The following is a 17,838-nucleotide window of genomic DNA, read 5'->3' as shown; positions in this document are numbered from 1 at the left end:
GCATCCCTGTTATCTTCCCTTGTATCTCTGCATGATTAAGAAGGCTAGCGAGCGCTTCCGTGCATAGAATAAAAATGAAAGGAGACAAAGGATCTCCTTGTCTTAGTCCTCTACCTGGAATAATATTCCCTCTTGGCTCTCCATTCATGAGAACCTTATATTTCACCGATGTAATGCATCGCATGACCTAGCCGATCCAAGTTTCTGAGAATCCCATTTTACGCAGGACAGCTTCAATAAACGACCACTCCATTTTATCATATGGTTTGCTCATGTGAGTCTTGATGGCCATCCTTTTATTTCGTCCACTTGGTTTCGTTCTCAATGCATGGAACATTTCCTGAGCGATCATAACATTATCTGAAATCTGTCTCCCAGCAACAAAGGCTGACTGGGTTTCCGATATCAGACCTGGTAACACTTTTTTCAACCTCTGGCATAAGACTTTAGAGATTATCTTGTAGCTGACGTTGCACAGACTAATGGGTCTGAATTGAGTCATTGCAGTAGGCTTTGTTATCTTCGGGATGAGACATATATTTGTGTCATTCAGTCCGTTCGCCATCGTCCCCTCAAAAAGAAATTTATTAACCATAAGGGTTAAATCCTCCTTTACTATATCCCAAAATTTCTGGTAGAAAGTGCAGTCATCCCATCGGGTCCTTGAGCTTTCTCTGGGTGCATGGCAAAAAGCGCTAATTTGACCTCCCATTCAGAGACCGGAGCTGTGAGGTCGTCATTCATAGCACCAGTTATTGTTGTTGGCACCTGAGCTAGCGCCTCCTCGATTTCCTCCGGGTTCGATGATTCAAAAATCTGCCTGAAGTAACTAGTAGCAACGACTACAAGTCCTTCTTCATCCTCGATTATGCTCTCATTCTCATCTAGGAGCTGTGTAATCTTGTTCCTTGCTCTTCTTTGCTTCGTCAATGCATGAAAGAATTTTGTGTTTCTATCTCCCTCTCTCAGCCAAAGCACCCGACTCTTTTGCTTCCAGAACATCTCTTCCTCTTTAAGAGCATGTGAGAGTTCCTTCAGAGCTGCTGCAATTTCCTCAGTCGTGGCAATATCATCTGCATATAAGCCTTCCACCTTTTCTTTAAGCTCTTCCACTAATTTTGCCGAATTGACATTATTTAGCTTCCGCCATTCACTCAAGGCTCTCCTGCAGCTGGAAATATGTTCCATAATACTTGCGTCTGGAGGAAGATCAGGTGATTTCCATCCCTCAAGGATAACCTGCCGTAACTCCTCATTATCCAACCATCTTTTATCAAATTTAAACTTTTTGGATCTTCTCGTTGGCTTTATGAGTATGTCTGCAAGAATCGGACGATGGTCCGATCCCCATAGCCTCAGGTACTTAACATTCGAGTGTGGAAACTTCTCATGCCAGTCCGCATTTCCTACTGCTCTGTCTAAACGACATCGAACTGTTGATCCTCCAGCTCTCTTCCCCACCCAAGAAAGCATATCTCCCGTGAAGGGAAATTCTAACATGCCACAATCATTAAGCATCTGCTTAAAAGGAAGAAAAGAGCTATCAGGGCGTTGTCTTCCTCCTGTCTTTTCGTTATGACATGTTATTTCATTAAAGTCTCCTATCATAAACCAAGGTCCATTTCTTGTTGTTGAGAAACGCGTAAGACGTTCCCAAACTTGATCCCGTCTTTCTAGTACAGGGTCACCATAAACAAACGTCATATAGACTTTTATTCCATTAATGATTGCCTCAATGTCAATCATACAATTATTCGAAAACAAAACATTAACTTGAAACTCATCCATAAAAAACAAAGCTAAACCTCCGCTGAGTCCAAGTGACTCAACAGTAAACAAATGATCAAATCTTAAGTCGGTCTGCATGTTTTGCAACAGCAGCCTTCTGTTCTTCGTCTCAGAAAGAAACACAAGTCCTGGGCGATGCTTCTGACACATCTCCGTAAGGCGTCGAACTGTGAGGTCGTTTCCAATCCCTCTACAGTTCCAACTGAGCGTCCTCATTGATCAAGGTGGGATGGGTTTTTGGATCCCATCGAACCATCATCCTTTGAAGGGCCGGTTCTCTTCCTCGAGCTATGGTGGTGGTGTCTTGAGCCTCCAGTCCCACCAGACTCACGAATTACATGAGACGAACCATCACTCTTTGATCTCTTCTGTGGAGATCCTCGAAGAAGAATCTCAAATTTCTTTTTCTGAATGCCCAATGGAGCACTCGACTTGTAACCATGCTTAATATGTCTCGATGATCTACCAGCCAACCTCTGTGATTTCTGATCAGAACCACGAACTTCCCTACCCTGCCTGCTCTTGGCTTCCATTTCCGCGAGCTCCACTCCCATCAAATCATCATCTTGCATCTCACTATCCATCAAACCATCATCTGGCTGCTCCGTAATATCCATATCGTCGAGTGCTTCAATCACCTGATCATTCTCCGTAGTCGGTTTTGGATCCTGCTCCGTCAAAGTATCAAAAGCTAGAGACCGAGGAGTCCCTTTTAGACGTTTCGTTACGTTCCCATCTAAGCCATCTCCCCGGGAAGGCGTGACAATAGTACTGGCTATTCTCCTCGTACCAGTAGCCCTACCCAAGCCTCTCTGATCAGGACTCGGACGCGCTGGAGACTGCAGTGGAGGAACCTCGCAATCAGCCTGCACGCTCTTAGCACTTTCCCTCGGCGGTGAAGAGGCCCTTTGCCTTTGGTGATCATCTGGACCATCAGCACGATCCAGCGATACACGCACCAGCCGATCACGTACCACATTCCCATCATGGCGGGCCTGGGGCTGGGACTTCTTCTCACGCCAGGTTGCACCAATGTACCTGTCGTAAGGCTTTGCCTCCTCTCGCGCACCCCCATACTTCTTCCTCCAAGACGGTTCATCCCGCCGGCGAATAACCCTATCCGTATGGCCCTTATAAGCCTCACGGGGGTTATTCAAATCATAGCTTCGCCCTTCAATAGCCTGCCTCCCAGTAGCATAGCTAGACTGCTTAAGATATGGACCAGCCAACGCTCTCGAGTGTAGCGCATTGGGTTCCTTCTTAACCAATGGTTTTGAGTACTGCTGTGGCCTATGCTCCTGCAGCTGAACCCGCGCAAAGACGCCTTGGCGCTGTATCGAAGGACAATACTCCTTCTCATGTGTAAGCATACCACAAGTAGAACAATGCTTAAACAACATCTCGTACTTGATTTCAATCGTAACCTCATCTCCCTCCGGAGATTCAGCCTTCCTTGCAAACTTTAGTGGCCGACGAGAGTCAAAATCTAAAAGCATTATGCCTTCAATCAGCTCTATTGTGTCCTGATGAACATGTCCCAGCCGGGAACCTATTTCTCTCAGGTTGTTCTCAGTCCATAGGTGCAGGGGTACACCAATCAGTATAGTCCAGAATGGTATTATCCAAGGATAGTCATCATGAACAATGGGCTCCCATCGAACCAGCACAAACATACAGAAGTTGAAGTGGAACGGACCCTGTCGAAGAACAGAGTTTAGCTCCTCTTCGGTGGTAAAGTTGAGTAAAAACTTTCCATTTCTCAAGTCATTTGCAGTGATGCGATCCTCCATTCCCCATTGAACCGGCATTTTCTGGAGGAGTTTCTCCACGCTTTGTTTTTTCGGGTTCAGGATCTTTCCGATCAGAGACAGCTTGAATTCATTAATGTTTTGGGAGACATCATGATCCGTTAACTTGATCGGTTCATCATCATCCTCATAGAGGATTCCCTTGCCCTTGATATCAGCCATATGTGCTGAATTTGAACGGTACGAAGATCCCATATTTGGGTGGTCACACGGCAGTGAACGTGAAGATCTGATATTGCTCGGCAACAAGCGAGACGATCGTGAACCAGAGCCGATCTGATGTAAACAAGCGAGACGATCGTCAACGAACGTGATAACACGGCAGGGAACGTGAAGATCTGATATTGCTCGGCAATGAACCAGAGCCAATGACCGCGATCACACGGCAGTGAACCGGAGTCAGTGATCACACGTCAACGAACGTGAAGATCTGATATTGCACAGAGAGCAGACCAAGAGAGATCGGCAACGCACAGATCCGCTTGATGGAGAAGAGAGTGAGACTCCAATGAGAGTCTCAACCTTTGCTGCCGTGAGAAATACGCCAGTTAAGATCGAACGAGATGGAGTGTGTGATGAGAAGCTTCCTATATCCAGGATGATCCACACGCCGAAGACCGTGTCGACCAGATGAAGATCAAAACTTCAATGGAAGTTTGTGATCTGAAGAATCGCCATTGGAGTCACCACAGAAGCCCTAGCCGCTCTCCAGTAATCATGTTTCTTCGTTTAATGCACTTCTGAGGTTGTATTTTCATATTTAATAGCCGGTATGTATATATGGACAATGACTAACTAATCATTTCTCCATCACTCAAATTACCATTCTTGCAATCTTACTAATCTCATCTATATTATTAAAAGAGAAATACAAAATAGAAATACCTCTTAGTTTTATCACTTATTTACAATAAAATACCATTGAGATATTTATTGAACCTATATTTAAGCATGCTTGTCTTTCCTTAATTTAAATAATAAATTTAAGAATTAAATGTCTTTCCAAAATTTAAATAATAGATTTCATTTATCAAATCATAACCAAAATAAATTTCCTAACATATTTCGTATTTACATATTCAATATTTTAATATTTATAAGTAATAAATAATAAAATAAAAAATCACACATCATAATCAATTTATATAACATATAAATGAAATATAAAATAGTTTATTCATATATTAGTATAATGCTTTCATAATATAAGTCCAGTTAGTCATAAATATTGGATTTGTTTATATGATACATTGTGATATAATAGACGATTAAAATCATAAAATATAATTATTCAAAGTAACAAATAAAATTGTTATGTTTAAAAATGTTATATTAACAATTATGTAATACATTTTAATTTACACACATATATATATATATATGTATATATATATTATACCATTAGTACAAAGAAAAATAAAAGTGAAAGCAAATATTTATACGGTCACGGGTCAAGCTCTAGAAATAAATAACAACAGCAAGGTTATTTTTCTTTAACAAATTTTTTTTTAATAGAAATTATAGTTCCAAATATGTTTATATATTTTATGTTTTTATAAATTTATTTTCTTTGTCTTTAAGGAGGCTTAGATTTTGAAATTGGAAAAAAATATGACCACCTCTATATTATTTTAATTAGGAAATTTAAAATTTATATCAGAATATTTTATTAAACTTTTAATTTTTATTTTTATTATAACTGCAAAGATTAATTTTAATATAAATTTTTGTTTCAATATTACAAATGCATAATTTAATATAAAGAAAAAAAACTAAAAACATAAAATAAATACCCGCCCGTTCAAGATCTAGTAATTAATTTAAATCAATATTCTCATGTATGTTTACCTAATTCACTCATAAAGGTGTCAAAATAATAATAAAAGAACGTCGCACCTTAAAACAAAAAAAAAAGATAAAAATGAGGGACAAAATTACAAAATCCAAAACTAATAAGGAGAGTGTATATAGATAATGGCTAACTCTGTCATTTCACCATCAGCAACAACAATTTTTGCAATTTTACAAATCTCTTATCCACTTACCTAAGTAAATCACTATCCATGTATATTTAACTAATTCACTCGAAAAATGTAAAAAAGTAATAGTAAAAAAACGTTATATTTGAAACTAAAAAAAAAGGCAAAAATGGGGGACAAAATTGCAATATAGTTATAATATTGGTGCCGCAGATAGTACGAAAAGCAACGACTGCAATTAGATACATTATAACTTCTTTAAATTAATATTCTATAAATTAATATACACTAAAAATTTCTATTAAATAATATAATTTTATAGTCCCAAATTAAATTTTTGGTTCAATTAGTATATCGATATATTAATATCTCTATAAATTAATAAAAAAATTATAGTTTTGGTATGGTTCCAACATTATTATTTATAGAAGTTTCACTGTAATCGGTATATTGTCTTCTTTGGTCACTGTTAATGTTTCATAATTCTCATTTTTCCTACATTCGTAGCCACTACGGAATCTACAAAATGCATGGACTGTAAAATGCACTACAAAATCTGTTTCTCATATTTATGTGTCAGAAAATAATTAATACTTTCTCAATTTGTGAAAAAATATAACTTTTACTTAAATAAATAAAGAAAATAACTGAAATACATTTATATTTTTATTAATTACATCTATTCAACCAGCAATATTTGAAATAAATAAATTTATTTATAGAATCAAGTAATTAATATTTAGTTCAAAATTGCATTAAAATATTTAAATGATATTTTGTATAACAAAAAAATGAAAATAATATTAAATAGTAAGAATTGTATATATCAAATAACAATCATCTTTTGAAAAAGACAAATATTTATTACAACTCAAACGACCATTAAAAGTTTTCAAACATCAAATGAGTAGCCAACATAAACACAGCGAGAGATAACAACATCGATCCATTTAATCGATCCATTTAATGTAGTTGTATACGACATGCCTTATTTTTTAGAAACCAACAAAAATTCAGCTTTGTTTTGTTCCCATGAACAGTTTGCAAAACTGGAAAAAAAAAAAGATGAAGCTTGAATGTCTTTTTTTTCTGCGGTTATAGAACTATATAGACGGTAACTACACACATATAGCATACAAAATAGTTACTTACACTAAATGTATCATAGAAATTCGTTTTTGAAGATTTCTATATTAAAAGTCTACAGAGATTCTACATAGCAGAAATCAAATATTGATGTCTCTTCTCTTAATGCACTTATTAAGTCGTATTATCAAATTTAATAAACCATATGTATATGGACAATGACTAACCAGTCATTTCACCATCAGTCAATTACCATTTTTGCAGTTTTAGTGTTTTACCAATTTCATATCCAATTTCAATCAATATTCATGTATGTTTACCTAATTCACTCCTAAAAAGTGTCAAAATAATAATAAAAAACATCATACTTGAAACTGAAAAAGACTAAAAATGGGAGACAAAATTACAAAATCAAAATCTAATAAGGAGGGAGTATATAGATAATGACAAACTCTCTCATTTCACGGTTTCACCATTAGTCAGTTACCATTTTTGCAATTTTATCAATCTCATATCCACTTACCTAGATAAATCACTATCCATGTATATTTAGCTAATTCATACGAAAAATGTAAAAAGGAAAAGTAAAAGAAGGTCACAGTTGAAACTAAAGAAGAGCAAAAATGGGGGAGAAAATTGCAATATAATTAAAATATTTGTGCCGCAGATAGTAGTAGGAAAAGGAAAAGGCTATGCGCTGCAGCGTATTAATGGCGAGAGAGAGTGAAAAACGACAAAAGAGACAAACCAGCCTTGGACGGGAGGGAGGGTGTCCGTACGTTCTCTCTCTCTCTCTCTCAGAGCACAACATTCTCTCTCTCCCCATACCATTTTCTGTTATATAATATCACCAACCTGACCTCTCTCTCCGTATTGTCCACTCTTGTTTTACTCTCTCTTTTCTCTCTCTCCATTTTTGAATCTTTTTCTTCATCATCTTCTTCCTTTCCGAAATCGCTTTATCTCTTCGCGACGATGTTTGAAGAAAACTTTATGGGTTTCGATGGAGATTTTAGCAGAGGACGAGCTTCGGATCGTCGCCTTCCTCCTCCTCGTGACTTTGGTGGGTGTCCCGACACAAACCCATTTCTCAAGAGTTACGACACGAAGAGCGATGATGTGATGGGTTTGTGTAAAAAGCTCAACGGAATGGGTATCTCTTGCGACATGAGTATTTGGACCAGACCCGGACCGATACGGGTCGACCCGGCTGATTTTGGGTCTCGAAGAACTCTCCCCGAGTTTCCGGATGGAGCTTCACGGTTTCGTGGCGATTACTCTCCTCCCCAAGCTTTTCTGCGAAGCACCACCACCTCCTCTCATGGGGCAGATCTTAGTTTCCTTGGCCTTCAAGACTCCTTTTACCCTAACGGACTTAGAGAGATGATGGCTCTTAAGACCCACAGAGACGCTCTCTTGGACCATATCAACCGACCCATCAAGCGTTCATCTCCTTGTCTTGGAAACGATGCGTTGATGTTTGAGAGAAATAGGTTTTCGGACTTGGACTATCCACATGATAGTCTCAGAGGCGTCTCTCTTGGAGGAGGAAGAAACAGGGCTTCTCTCTCATATGGGAAGATGAGAAGTGATTTGCCTCTGGATCTTGCCTCCATGGTTAACATCTACGGATCTGTCAACTTGATGGGCAAAGATCAGATCGGTTGTCGTTTTCTCCAGAAGCTGGTCGATGAAGGACTGTTTGTTGACGCTCTATTCCTCGAAATCATCAACCACGTGGTTGAACTTTCCATGGATCCCTTCGGGAATTACTTGGTTCAGAAGCTCTTAGAGGCCTGCGATGAGGATCAGAGAACGACGATGGTGAGTGTTTTGACCTCAAGACCAACGGAGCTTCTCAAAATCTGTCTCAACAATTATGGGTAGGTAACCTTTTTGATTTTTTCTTTTCAATCAACTTTACATGTTCTGTTGCTAATCTGGTAACAAGAAACGGAGCTATTTTTGTTTCTAGTTCTTTACTTTAATAACTTATTAGTCAACAAATTAAAATATGATAACCACGAGTTTTCATTAGAGATAAGGACATTTCATCTTTTGTTGATTAGGATGTAATCGTTCATGTTTTTCGATACAGTGGAAATTTCTTACTATTTAGGGAAAACATTTTGAAATATGTGCAAAGTTTGGTGGTTTAGCCATCGCTATCAATAAAAGAATGTAACATTTAGTAGAACAGGATGAATTATATTTTATTTTATTTTTTGCTTCTTTGCTGTTTTTGTACAAACCAAAACTGCAAACAATAGGAAGCTATAAAATAAAGCTGAGACCTTTAGCCAAAAAAGCCTAGAAAACAGCTCTTTCTGTGTTTGAGCTGTGGTTAATGCTATTTTTTTTTTTGGATAAAACAGGACACGGGTTGTTCAGAAGATGATCGAAACTGTGAAAACAAAACAGCAGATTGGGATGGTGAAGTCAGGTCTCAAACCGGGTTTTCTTTCTCTTGTCAAAGATTTGAATGGGAACCATGTGATTCAAACTTGCTTGACTACTCTAGGTCCTAGCGACACCAAGGTTTGAATTAATCTCCATTTTTTATTTCTTACTTAAAAGCTCTCTAGCTCAAAAAACTTATGTGAAAAATTTGGTGTTAGTTTGTGTTGGAAGCTGCTACCAAGTACTGCGCTGAGATAGCAACTCATCGCCACGGATGCTGTGTGCTTCAATGCTGCGTCTCAAACTCTGTTGGAGAGCAACGTGAGAGACTCGTCAATGAGATATCCAGGAACTCACTTCACCTTTCTCAGGATCCTTTTGGGTAAAACTAATCTTGACTCAATACTGACTTGGTTTATTAGTGTTGTGATGAAAACTCTGCTTATGGTTGGTTTATGCAAATGTTGTTCCAGGAACTATGTAGTGCAGTATCTAATAGAGCAAAAAGTATCTGCATCGAAGTTACTGATTCAGTTTAGAATGCATTACGCGGAGCTAGCGACTCAGAAATTCAGTAGCCATGTGATGGAGAAATGCCTTAGGATATATCCAGAGGCTAGAGCTGAGATTGTCCGTGAGCTTCTCTCTGTTCCAAACTTTGAACATCTCCTGCATGACCCTTTTGGAAACTACGTTATTCAAACTGCTCTCTCAGTAACCAAGGTCAGTCCAAAATCAAATTAGAATAAAAGCTTTTAAGAAAAAACATAAACTGACATGGGTTGATGAAACAGGGTCCTGTTCGTGCGAGCTTGGTGGAGAAAGTGCATAGGTATGGGAAACTGAAGTTTAGTCCTTATTGCAAGAAGATATTCTCCAAGACCATCTTGAAGAGCTGATCAGCAAGGATGTTGTTGTTTTTGTGTGTTTGAGATCGGATTAGGCCTTTTGAAAAGACACTACTTCCCCTTTTGCTTTTGAAGAAGTGACTCTGCTGATTAAGTAACAAAAAATGTTGTTGTTTTGTGTTTCAAGATCGGATTAGGCCTTTAAATAGACGCTGCTCTCTTTTGTTGTCGGTTCCTTTTTTTTTGTAGTGACAACAAACTTTATGTGTTGTTTTAAGCCGTTGGTCTATCATCTATATATATAACTTTAAAGGCCACACTGCTTCTTGTTTTGTTATGCATACTAATATGTTTCTTAATGGTAGAAGACATTAGGTGCTCTCATTATACACCATTCACATTTTTTTTTACTAACGTGCATTAGTGTTGATATATACTACTATTTGGAAAGTTCCAGTCACTGTATACATGTCACATGACTTTGATTCTTCTAACAGTATTACTTCTTTTATTCTAAATAAGAAAGAAATCAGACGATGCATTTTTCTCAGGTGAAATGTTTTCTTTTCTAATCTTCTTCATTGTTAAATTATATTTTTTCCTATTTGTTTGTAACAGTTCACTTACATTTGATCTTCACTCACATGTTTCAATACATATTAATGTCCATACATTGGCAGTTTGACTTTGCTTTTGGTGTTTGTGCGCTTGTAGAGAAAATGCGAACGTCAGTTTTAGAACGCTGCCTGCCTTGCCATGGTGGATATCTTCCCAAGAATATTTCACAAGTTTTTTTTTTTTGGGACAATACCTCACAAGTTTAATATTAATAATTTTATGTAATTTAGTTAATAATTAAATTTTAAGTCATAAAATTAGTTTAGAGTATATACCAATAAGAAACCAACATATGTAAGAAATGTATCTTCATTTTTCTTTCTTGGAAAAATCTATGCAAAGAACCATTAGTATCAATCTCACATTGTTTTCAATTCTTTTTAATTTTTAACTAGATTTTGACCCGCGCGCCCGCGCGGATATTTGTTTTGCAATATCAATATAAACACTCCAAACACACAATGATTTAGTGAACATGTTCAGTCTGGACTTTGGTACGGTTTCGGTTCAGTGTTTTCGGTTTATTTGTTTTGTGATATTTCAGTTTATAAAAATTAGCTACCATATTGGAACCATATCTAATTTGGTTTGGTTTGGTTTATATACTATTGATTTTCGGTTTATTCGGTTTTATACCAAAAAGCTGTAACTATATTTATTTTATTAACAAATTTTAGATTATATATATAGAGAAATTGCTATTATTAAAATATAAATATATATTCCTTAGTCTAAATTTTAAATATAATATTTTCTATTTTAATTAAATATTAAAATAATGGTAAGAAAAATAATAATATTGTAAAATTATTATATAATTATATTTTAGCACAAGAAGTTTTCAACTCTACTTGTTCGTCTTTAAACTCTCTGTGTTTATTACTGCTTACCTATATTTGAAGAATTCACTTGTAGGTTGTGCTTAAGTCTTATAATCTCGTTTCTCTTAGAGAATTATATGGTTCTATATCTGCAACATATGTGAAAAGAGTAATCTCGCTTGGGCTTTGATGTAGGTGTAGTTCAATAGTTAGACTGAATATATAGAGATAATTAAATGTCTTTTTTTTTGCATACAAAGGTACATCTTGGAGAAGAATGATCCTTTATAGGTGAGTCACAGAGAAGAATACACATATCACATATGCCTAACATCATGACAAAAATACGGTTTGTAATATACTTTCTTCCATTTCGTCTTGAGAAAACAATTTAGAATTATATAGGATTAGAATACAGATTGAACCTTTCCCTTATATTTATGTTTCGCTTATGACTGATTCTCGGATATATCTCAATATACTTGAATGATTGTGTTTGATACACTTCTTTGAAATATTGGAAGATATTTGAATTAACTTATCCAAAATAAAAACAAATGCATTATTGTAAAAAGTAAGTAGTTCACAAAAATGTATTGCTAAAATAAAATAAAGAAATCAGTCTTTTCTAAAAGTAGATGCCACGTCGTTGATGCGCTGAAATCTACACTGATCAAATAATGTATTGACAGAAAGCCACTGGCAGTCTGAAATATAAAATATTGAATCTAGTCGTTGAGGAAAAAATAAGTAAATTTTGGTTGGACATTTTGTTCTTTGCTTGTTCTGAATATGTAGAAAGTGAGTGGAAGGATGGTTTATATATATAGGGTCATGCATATCAGTATAGAATAGTATGATTTTGTATTTAATAGTTAGATTTTGTGGAGTCAATCACGGTAAAGATCTATATTGTATATGTAAATTACTTAATATAGATGAGAATATACCCTTTTTATACTTCAAAATCATTTGAATTATTAATAGAATTTATTAGATAACGAAGGTGAAAATATGAGTGAATCCGCAGAAATTTAATAAATTAATCCCGTAGAAACAGAGTAATGTTATTTTGGTAGAGGTTGAGTGAGAAATCGAAAGAAGGTTGATCAAGCAAGGTGTTTGTTGCTGCATTTTGATGATCAAACTGGATTAATTTTAAATTATGAGGAATTTTTATGGAAAAAACGTGATCAAGCTCTGCCTTTTGTTGTTGCACTTTGATGGTCAAGTAACTTCATTGGGTAAAAGTAGAGCGAGAATCGAAAAACATTGTGCAGGAAATACCGTTGAAATTGTTAAGTTTTATAAGATAATAAATGATAATTAATTTTTTTTAAATAGTTAATATTAATTCAGTGGCATTCACTTGTAATTATTGAGGAAAACTAAAGGCTAAGTATTATTTGTACTCCTGTTTTAATAGTATAGATAGATATACAGAAACTGTCTTAATACCATGTTGGGGGTGGACCTTTAGACATCAGCGTTCCTAATTAATTTTTGAGCAAACCAAGTCACCTTTATTTGAATATAATTTACTCACACAAAGTATTCTATAAATTAAACATATCTTCCTCCTCTGAATAAAGATGAAGAAAAAGCTGAAAAACACCAAGCTTTCATAATAACATTCTCAGGTAAGTTAAGAATTAAGAAACATGAGCAGGTTTTTCTTTGTCTGAAAATGAAGGAAAGCCAAGTGAGCGGTCAGGATTCTGCGATGTGAAGAGATTAGGGTATGAGTAATAGGGATCATCTTCCATGGAAGGTGGTCTCATCTGCTGGTGGTCCTGGTCAGGGCTGCGTCTCTCAAATGATGAGGTCTCCGGTCTTTGTAGCTCTGAAACATCGCCATAGCTGCTGACTGATTTCTGATGATCAAACTGCGCGTTTTCAGTTGAAGGGAGTCTCTCTGCTTGGTGGTTGTTCTGCTCATGACTGAAAAATGCTGAAGAGTCACCCATTTAAAAGTCGGACTTTCTGGATACTGGCCGGCTGTCTTATTGGTGAGCTCACTGATCCTGAGTTGCGCAAGACTTGCAGCTTAACGAGCTGCTGCTGGTGCACGTTCTGCTGAGTCAGCGGCAGCTTGAGCAGCCGTTAGGACATCCTGCAAGTCCATATCTGATATTTTCCTTGGATGATCCCTTGAAGCACCACTCTCTTCTGTAGATAAGGGTCCTACTACACCAGCGGATGACAGAGAACAGCTGTCCCGTTTCTCAGATTCCGTCACGTACTTCAAAGAAACAAAGGGTGAAGATTGTTGGACTTCCACGAAAATAGTACTTGATTTTGCAGGATGTTCATCTTTTATGAAAGCCAGCTTTTCGTCTCCTGCATTCTCTGAATCAAAGGGCATGTCGGGAGATGTATGTTCATATGTGGCAGGTTTCACGGCCTCCGGTGCATTTTCAGGGGTAGCGCCAGGAGTCGGCCGCAGCAAGACATTGGGAACCTCGGGAAATTCCAAACTTTCATACTCGGATTGAGAATCAGATGGTTCCTCTGGATGTGAAAGAGGTAGCATTGTCAAACGTGGCCTTTATCTTGTTCCTCCTGTAAAGGCAACTCCAACAAATTGCTTTGGTCCATCATGTAAAGAAGGTATACACACAATTTAGGAACATACAGAGAGACCTACTTTTCCAGGAAAATAACCGAATGATAAAACACTGCATTTTGGTCAGTTAACCCCTATCAAGTGAAACACGTCAGTCAAATTGGCTCAGTATTGGGCCTACTCTTATTGGACTTAATTTTCCAAAAATTCTGTTCGGATTAACCCATAAAAATTGGGTTTCTTCAAAAATTTAACAAAAATTGTTAGACGATAGTATGTAGAAAAAGGTCTCTCTATTCGTTTAGAGGGAGAGAGTTTCTCTATTCTCTCTCTCGACCTTCTTAACAAACATCCATCTTTCAGAGGGTTCCAGATATATTTTGTTTGTTTTATTTGATCATCAGATCGACTCTTTGGTTCCCTCTTCGGATTGTATTTTAACTTTACCGATTTATTTTGTTGTGCTTTCGATCTTGATCAAATCTGATCTTTAAGTTTCTTATTTTGATTCACTTAAGATTTAATTTAATAAAGTCCTGATTCCAAATCGGCTTCTAGATGACAACTCTGTGGGATAAGCTATTATACCTGAGCTATCTCCTTCACCGTAATCTTCTAAGCTGAGTAGGGTAACTTTGCGTTAGCTTCAGCCGTAATCATTAGTGGAAAGATATGGAAATATAAGATCTCCAGCATGCTCCTTTATCGGAGATGGCGACGCGTTCCTTTCGCTAGCAGAGGATGGATGTTTAAAGCTGGTGGTTGGCAGTGGAAGATATGCTGTCTATTTGGTGTCGGTTTAGCTTCAGATTAGAGGCAAAAAGACTTGCAATCAGAGAAGATTCAAGAAACGACTCCGGAGACCATGTCGCTCACGACGGCAGTGTCGCTGCAACATGCAAGAAAGACACGTAGTTGACCATGTGTGATGAGAAGCAAGGATGGTTGACGAGTGGAATACATAATCTTATTGCTTTCTTCAATTTTGTGTGAATTCTTGTAATTTCATTGGCCTTGTATAAATTAAATCCGATCCCAATTATGTACTTCAAGCCTTTGGGCTTCAATCAATGAAAGATTATCAACAAAAGAATGATTGATGATCATCCATCTTATATAATTATAATATGTTTCAAGTCACCCACAGACTCCCACTATGATAAATATACTTGTAAGAGGATGCATAAAGTGAATATAATTAACTTCACTCTTATACTCTCTTGCACACACACACACGTCCGATCTTCTTATTTATACTAAATTTTTTGTTCATATATTATATAGCTTATCTCTTTATATTTTACGGCACGTTATCAGTGCGAACGCTCTTAAACCATCAAGGTGAGATGATGTTTAATTAATGTATTTCAATATACTCAATTTATTTTAATTTTATTATTATTCTGGAACGATAAGTTAGGTTTTCTCCGTTTATTTTTCTGGATGATAGGTGTTTTCTTCCCCAACTGATAATTATGGTAGGCTATGCATTCACTATTAGAGGGTTATGTGGTAGGATTTGCCCCGTAATAAACCTAAAAAAAACAGGTGGTAAGCTTTGCCTCCGTAAATTAAAAAAAGATCACGTGGTAGGTTATGCCTCCGTAGATAAAAAAATGGCCAAAATGATAGAATATGTCTCCTTGGACCATATGGAAAGCTTTGCTTCCTTGAATAAAAAGATAAATATGGTAGATTCTGTCTCCTCGAATCATGTGGTAGTCCAAGCCTTCGATTTTATTTATGCTCTTTCATTTTGCATCTAAATTATACCTTTAAATTTATGCCTTTAATTTATGCATTTTAATTATGCATTTAAATTTCTATCTTTATTATATTTTATATTACTATTCTACGAATACGATTATCAAGTCGAATTTGACAAAACTTGAAATTACTGTCCTTGATATTACTGAGAATAATTATATGACTTCGCCAGTAGGTGAAAAAATGCACCAAAGAAAAAAATAAGCTTTTATAAATCATCGATGAGTTGAAAAAATGTATGGGATGAGAAAAAGATAAAGTCACGATATTTTACACTAGTTCAATGATGGTTTTTAAAATGAGATGTATCATAATAAATATCATGAAGATCTTTGAGTAATTAAATCCTTGAAAGAAAGGATTCACCAAAAAAAATTGGAGTTGATGTAAATCCTATGTGTAAACTGAACAAAAAAAAAGAACTCATGATAATAAACAATCATATGTTCGTCCTACTAGGAAAGAATGAGGGTGTGGGCGCAAAAAAAACCACTATCGTAGTCGTGCAAGTGGATGAGGAAGAAGATTTCGTCCTATGATGAAAGAAATAATTAGAACTTTTACTAAAATGAAAGTGGTCAGGTGATCAAAGGCAAACAGAAAAGGTTTTATTATATATACGACAAGAAGGAACATTGAGTACGTATTTTTCGTACGCAAAAATATTTAGCGATCTGTATCAAGAATAAAAAAATAAAATTCACCTCTTATGAGCTAGGACTATCTTTTCATGGCTTAAATAATAATACTCATCTTGATATTTCAGATTTTCAGGTTGATCCAGAAAATAAAATGAAAATATCGATGTGACATGAAAATTATCTTCCTGGACAAGATTTTTGTGATTCAGGATGAAGATATATATATTGGGTAGATAATGCTTTATCGTACATGGTTATTAAAGGTAACAAATATCTCTCCTCTCTCAAAATAAGTATTAATTTAGAAATCGTAAGTATAATATCTTGTAATACAAAAATTATTATTGGCTATATAAGAGCTTATGATGAAATAACATGCATAAGAAAAAGATGGCAAAAGTATAAATGGCAGTAAACCTGAAGTTTACTAATATATAGCTATTTCTAATATTGTTATCGAGATTATTTTTAAATGTTGAAAAACCCAAAGTTTTTCATCTATAGCATGTGTTAAATAAAATAAAAGAAAACATCATGGGAAATGAATTATAAAGCAAGCCTATTGGATATGATTTCTTTAAACACACCCAATTCATGATCCTACATTAAAGGATTTAAAACATAATTCAAAATAGACAACATAATATGTTATTGGTTCTAAGGTGGGATTCAACACGAGATAGATGGACATGAAGTGTCATCATTTCGAGGAGGAGAATGAAAGAATCCACTGGTTCAGAAAATTATGTTCGCATTTGAAAATGAATTTGACAAAGTAATTTTAGGTAAGATGAGATAATATCTCTATGATCGGGTATAAACATGCAATTGTGCATATAATAAAGACATACAATCAAAATGGATAAAGTATATGGAATAATTAGATATATGCTCGCAAGGACGCTAGAAGCATATAAGCAGTTGATAAATGTGATACGAGAAATGAATTATCATGAAAATGTATGTATCCTCATATAAATGAACATGAACCCATATTTCATAAGATGATCTTTTTACAAAATGACTGCCATACCTTTTGATGAAATTATAAAATCTCATATTTGTGGGAACCGAAATTCGCACTGTCGATTTTCATTAAAATTAGGAAAGTCAAGAAACCCTAACTTTCCCAGAGGTCTCGGATTCTCTGCGAGAGCCAACGATAAGTAACCAAATAAATGCGGAAAATATGTAAAGACAATAAAGCGAGTTTAGAAAGAGTTGATCTTATTTCGAAGCTGCGTAAGAGTGTTGCGATCATGACAAAAGATTACAAAAGCTTCGGCCACAAGAGCTGTCAGCGAGTTTCTTAGTTCTAACGACCAAAAACCTTAAACCTAGTTGAATCGCAGCTCGATAAGAACAAACGAAAAAGATATGAAAAAGGTTTTGATTTGATTTCAGACTGAACCTTATGAAAGGCTGCCTACGTACCCTTTTCGAGGATCGATCCGAACGTAGTTCGATTGAAAAAGTAGAACAAGAGATCGAACTGCCTGGGCCAGTTCATCTAGTA

The 17,838-nt window shown here is 35.9% G+C and overlaps 2 protein-coding genes across 2 annotated transcripts; one reads left to right on the top strand and one right to left on the bottom strand.

The window, feature by feature from the left end:
- Nucleotides 1-615: 615 nt before the first annotated feature.
- LOC117127773 lies at nt 616-2,004 on the bottom strand. Its single transcript, XM_033278434.1, has one exon. The coding sequence runs from the start codon at nt 2,002-2,004 to the stop codon at nt 616-618; it is 1,389 nt and encodes a 462-aa protein (XP_033134325.1).
- Nucleotides 2,005-5,221: 3,217 nt separating this feature from the next.
- On the top strand, nt 5,222-17,690 carry LOC103840015 (pumilio homolog 9-like). Its single transcript, XM_009116501.3, has 5 exons — nt 5,222-8,544; nt 9,037-9,199; nt 9,280-9,443; nt 9,535-9,784; nt 9,856-17,690. Exons 1-5 carry the CDS (start codon nt 7,637-7,639, stop codon nt 9,958-9,960), a joined length of 1,590 nt encoding a protein of 529 aa, XP_009114749.1. The 5' UTR covers nt 5,222-7,636; the 3' UTR covers nt 9,961-17,690.
- The last annotated feature ends 148 nt before the right edge of the window (nt 17,691-17,838 follow it).

The sequence above is a fragment of the Brassica rapa genome, chromosome A09, assembly GCF_000309985.2.
Source record: "Brassica rapa cultivar Chiifu-401-42 chromosome A09, CAAS_Brap_v3.01, whole genome shotgun sequence".
Taxonomy (NCBI): Eukaryota; Viridiplantae; Streptophyta; class Magnoliopsida; order Brassicales; family Brassicaceae; genus Brassica; species Brassica rapa.
Note: the sequence above shows the minus strand (reverse complement) of the source record. Positions and strands in the feature narration are given on the sequence as shown.

Coding starts and splice junctions, on each gene's coding strand:
- LOC117127773 (XM_033278434.1), bottom strand. CDS start 2,004: ATGAGGACGCTCAGTTGGAACTGTAGAGGGATTGGAAACGACCTCACA.
- LOC103840015 (XM_009116501.3), top strand. CDS start 7,637: ATGTTTGAAGAAAACTTTATGGGTTTCGATGGAGATTTTAGCAGAGGA. Junction 9,444..9,534: donor CTTTCTCAGGATCCTTTTGG/GTAAAACTAATC, acceptor ATGTTGTTCCAG/GAACTATGTAGTGCAGTATC. Junction 9,785..9,855: donor CTGCTCTCTCAGTAACCAAG/GTCAGTCCAAAA, acceptor TTGATGAAACAG/GGTCCTGTTCGTGCGAGCTT.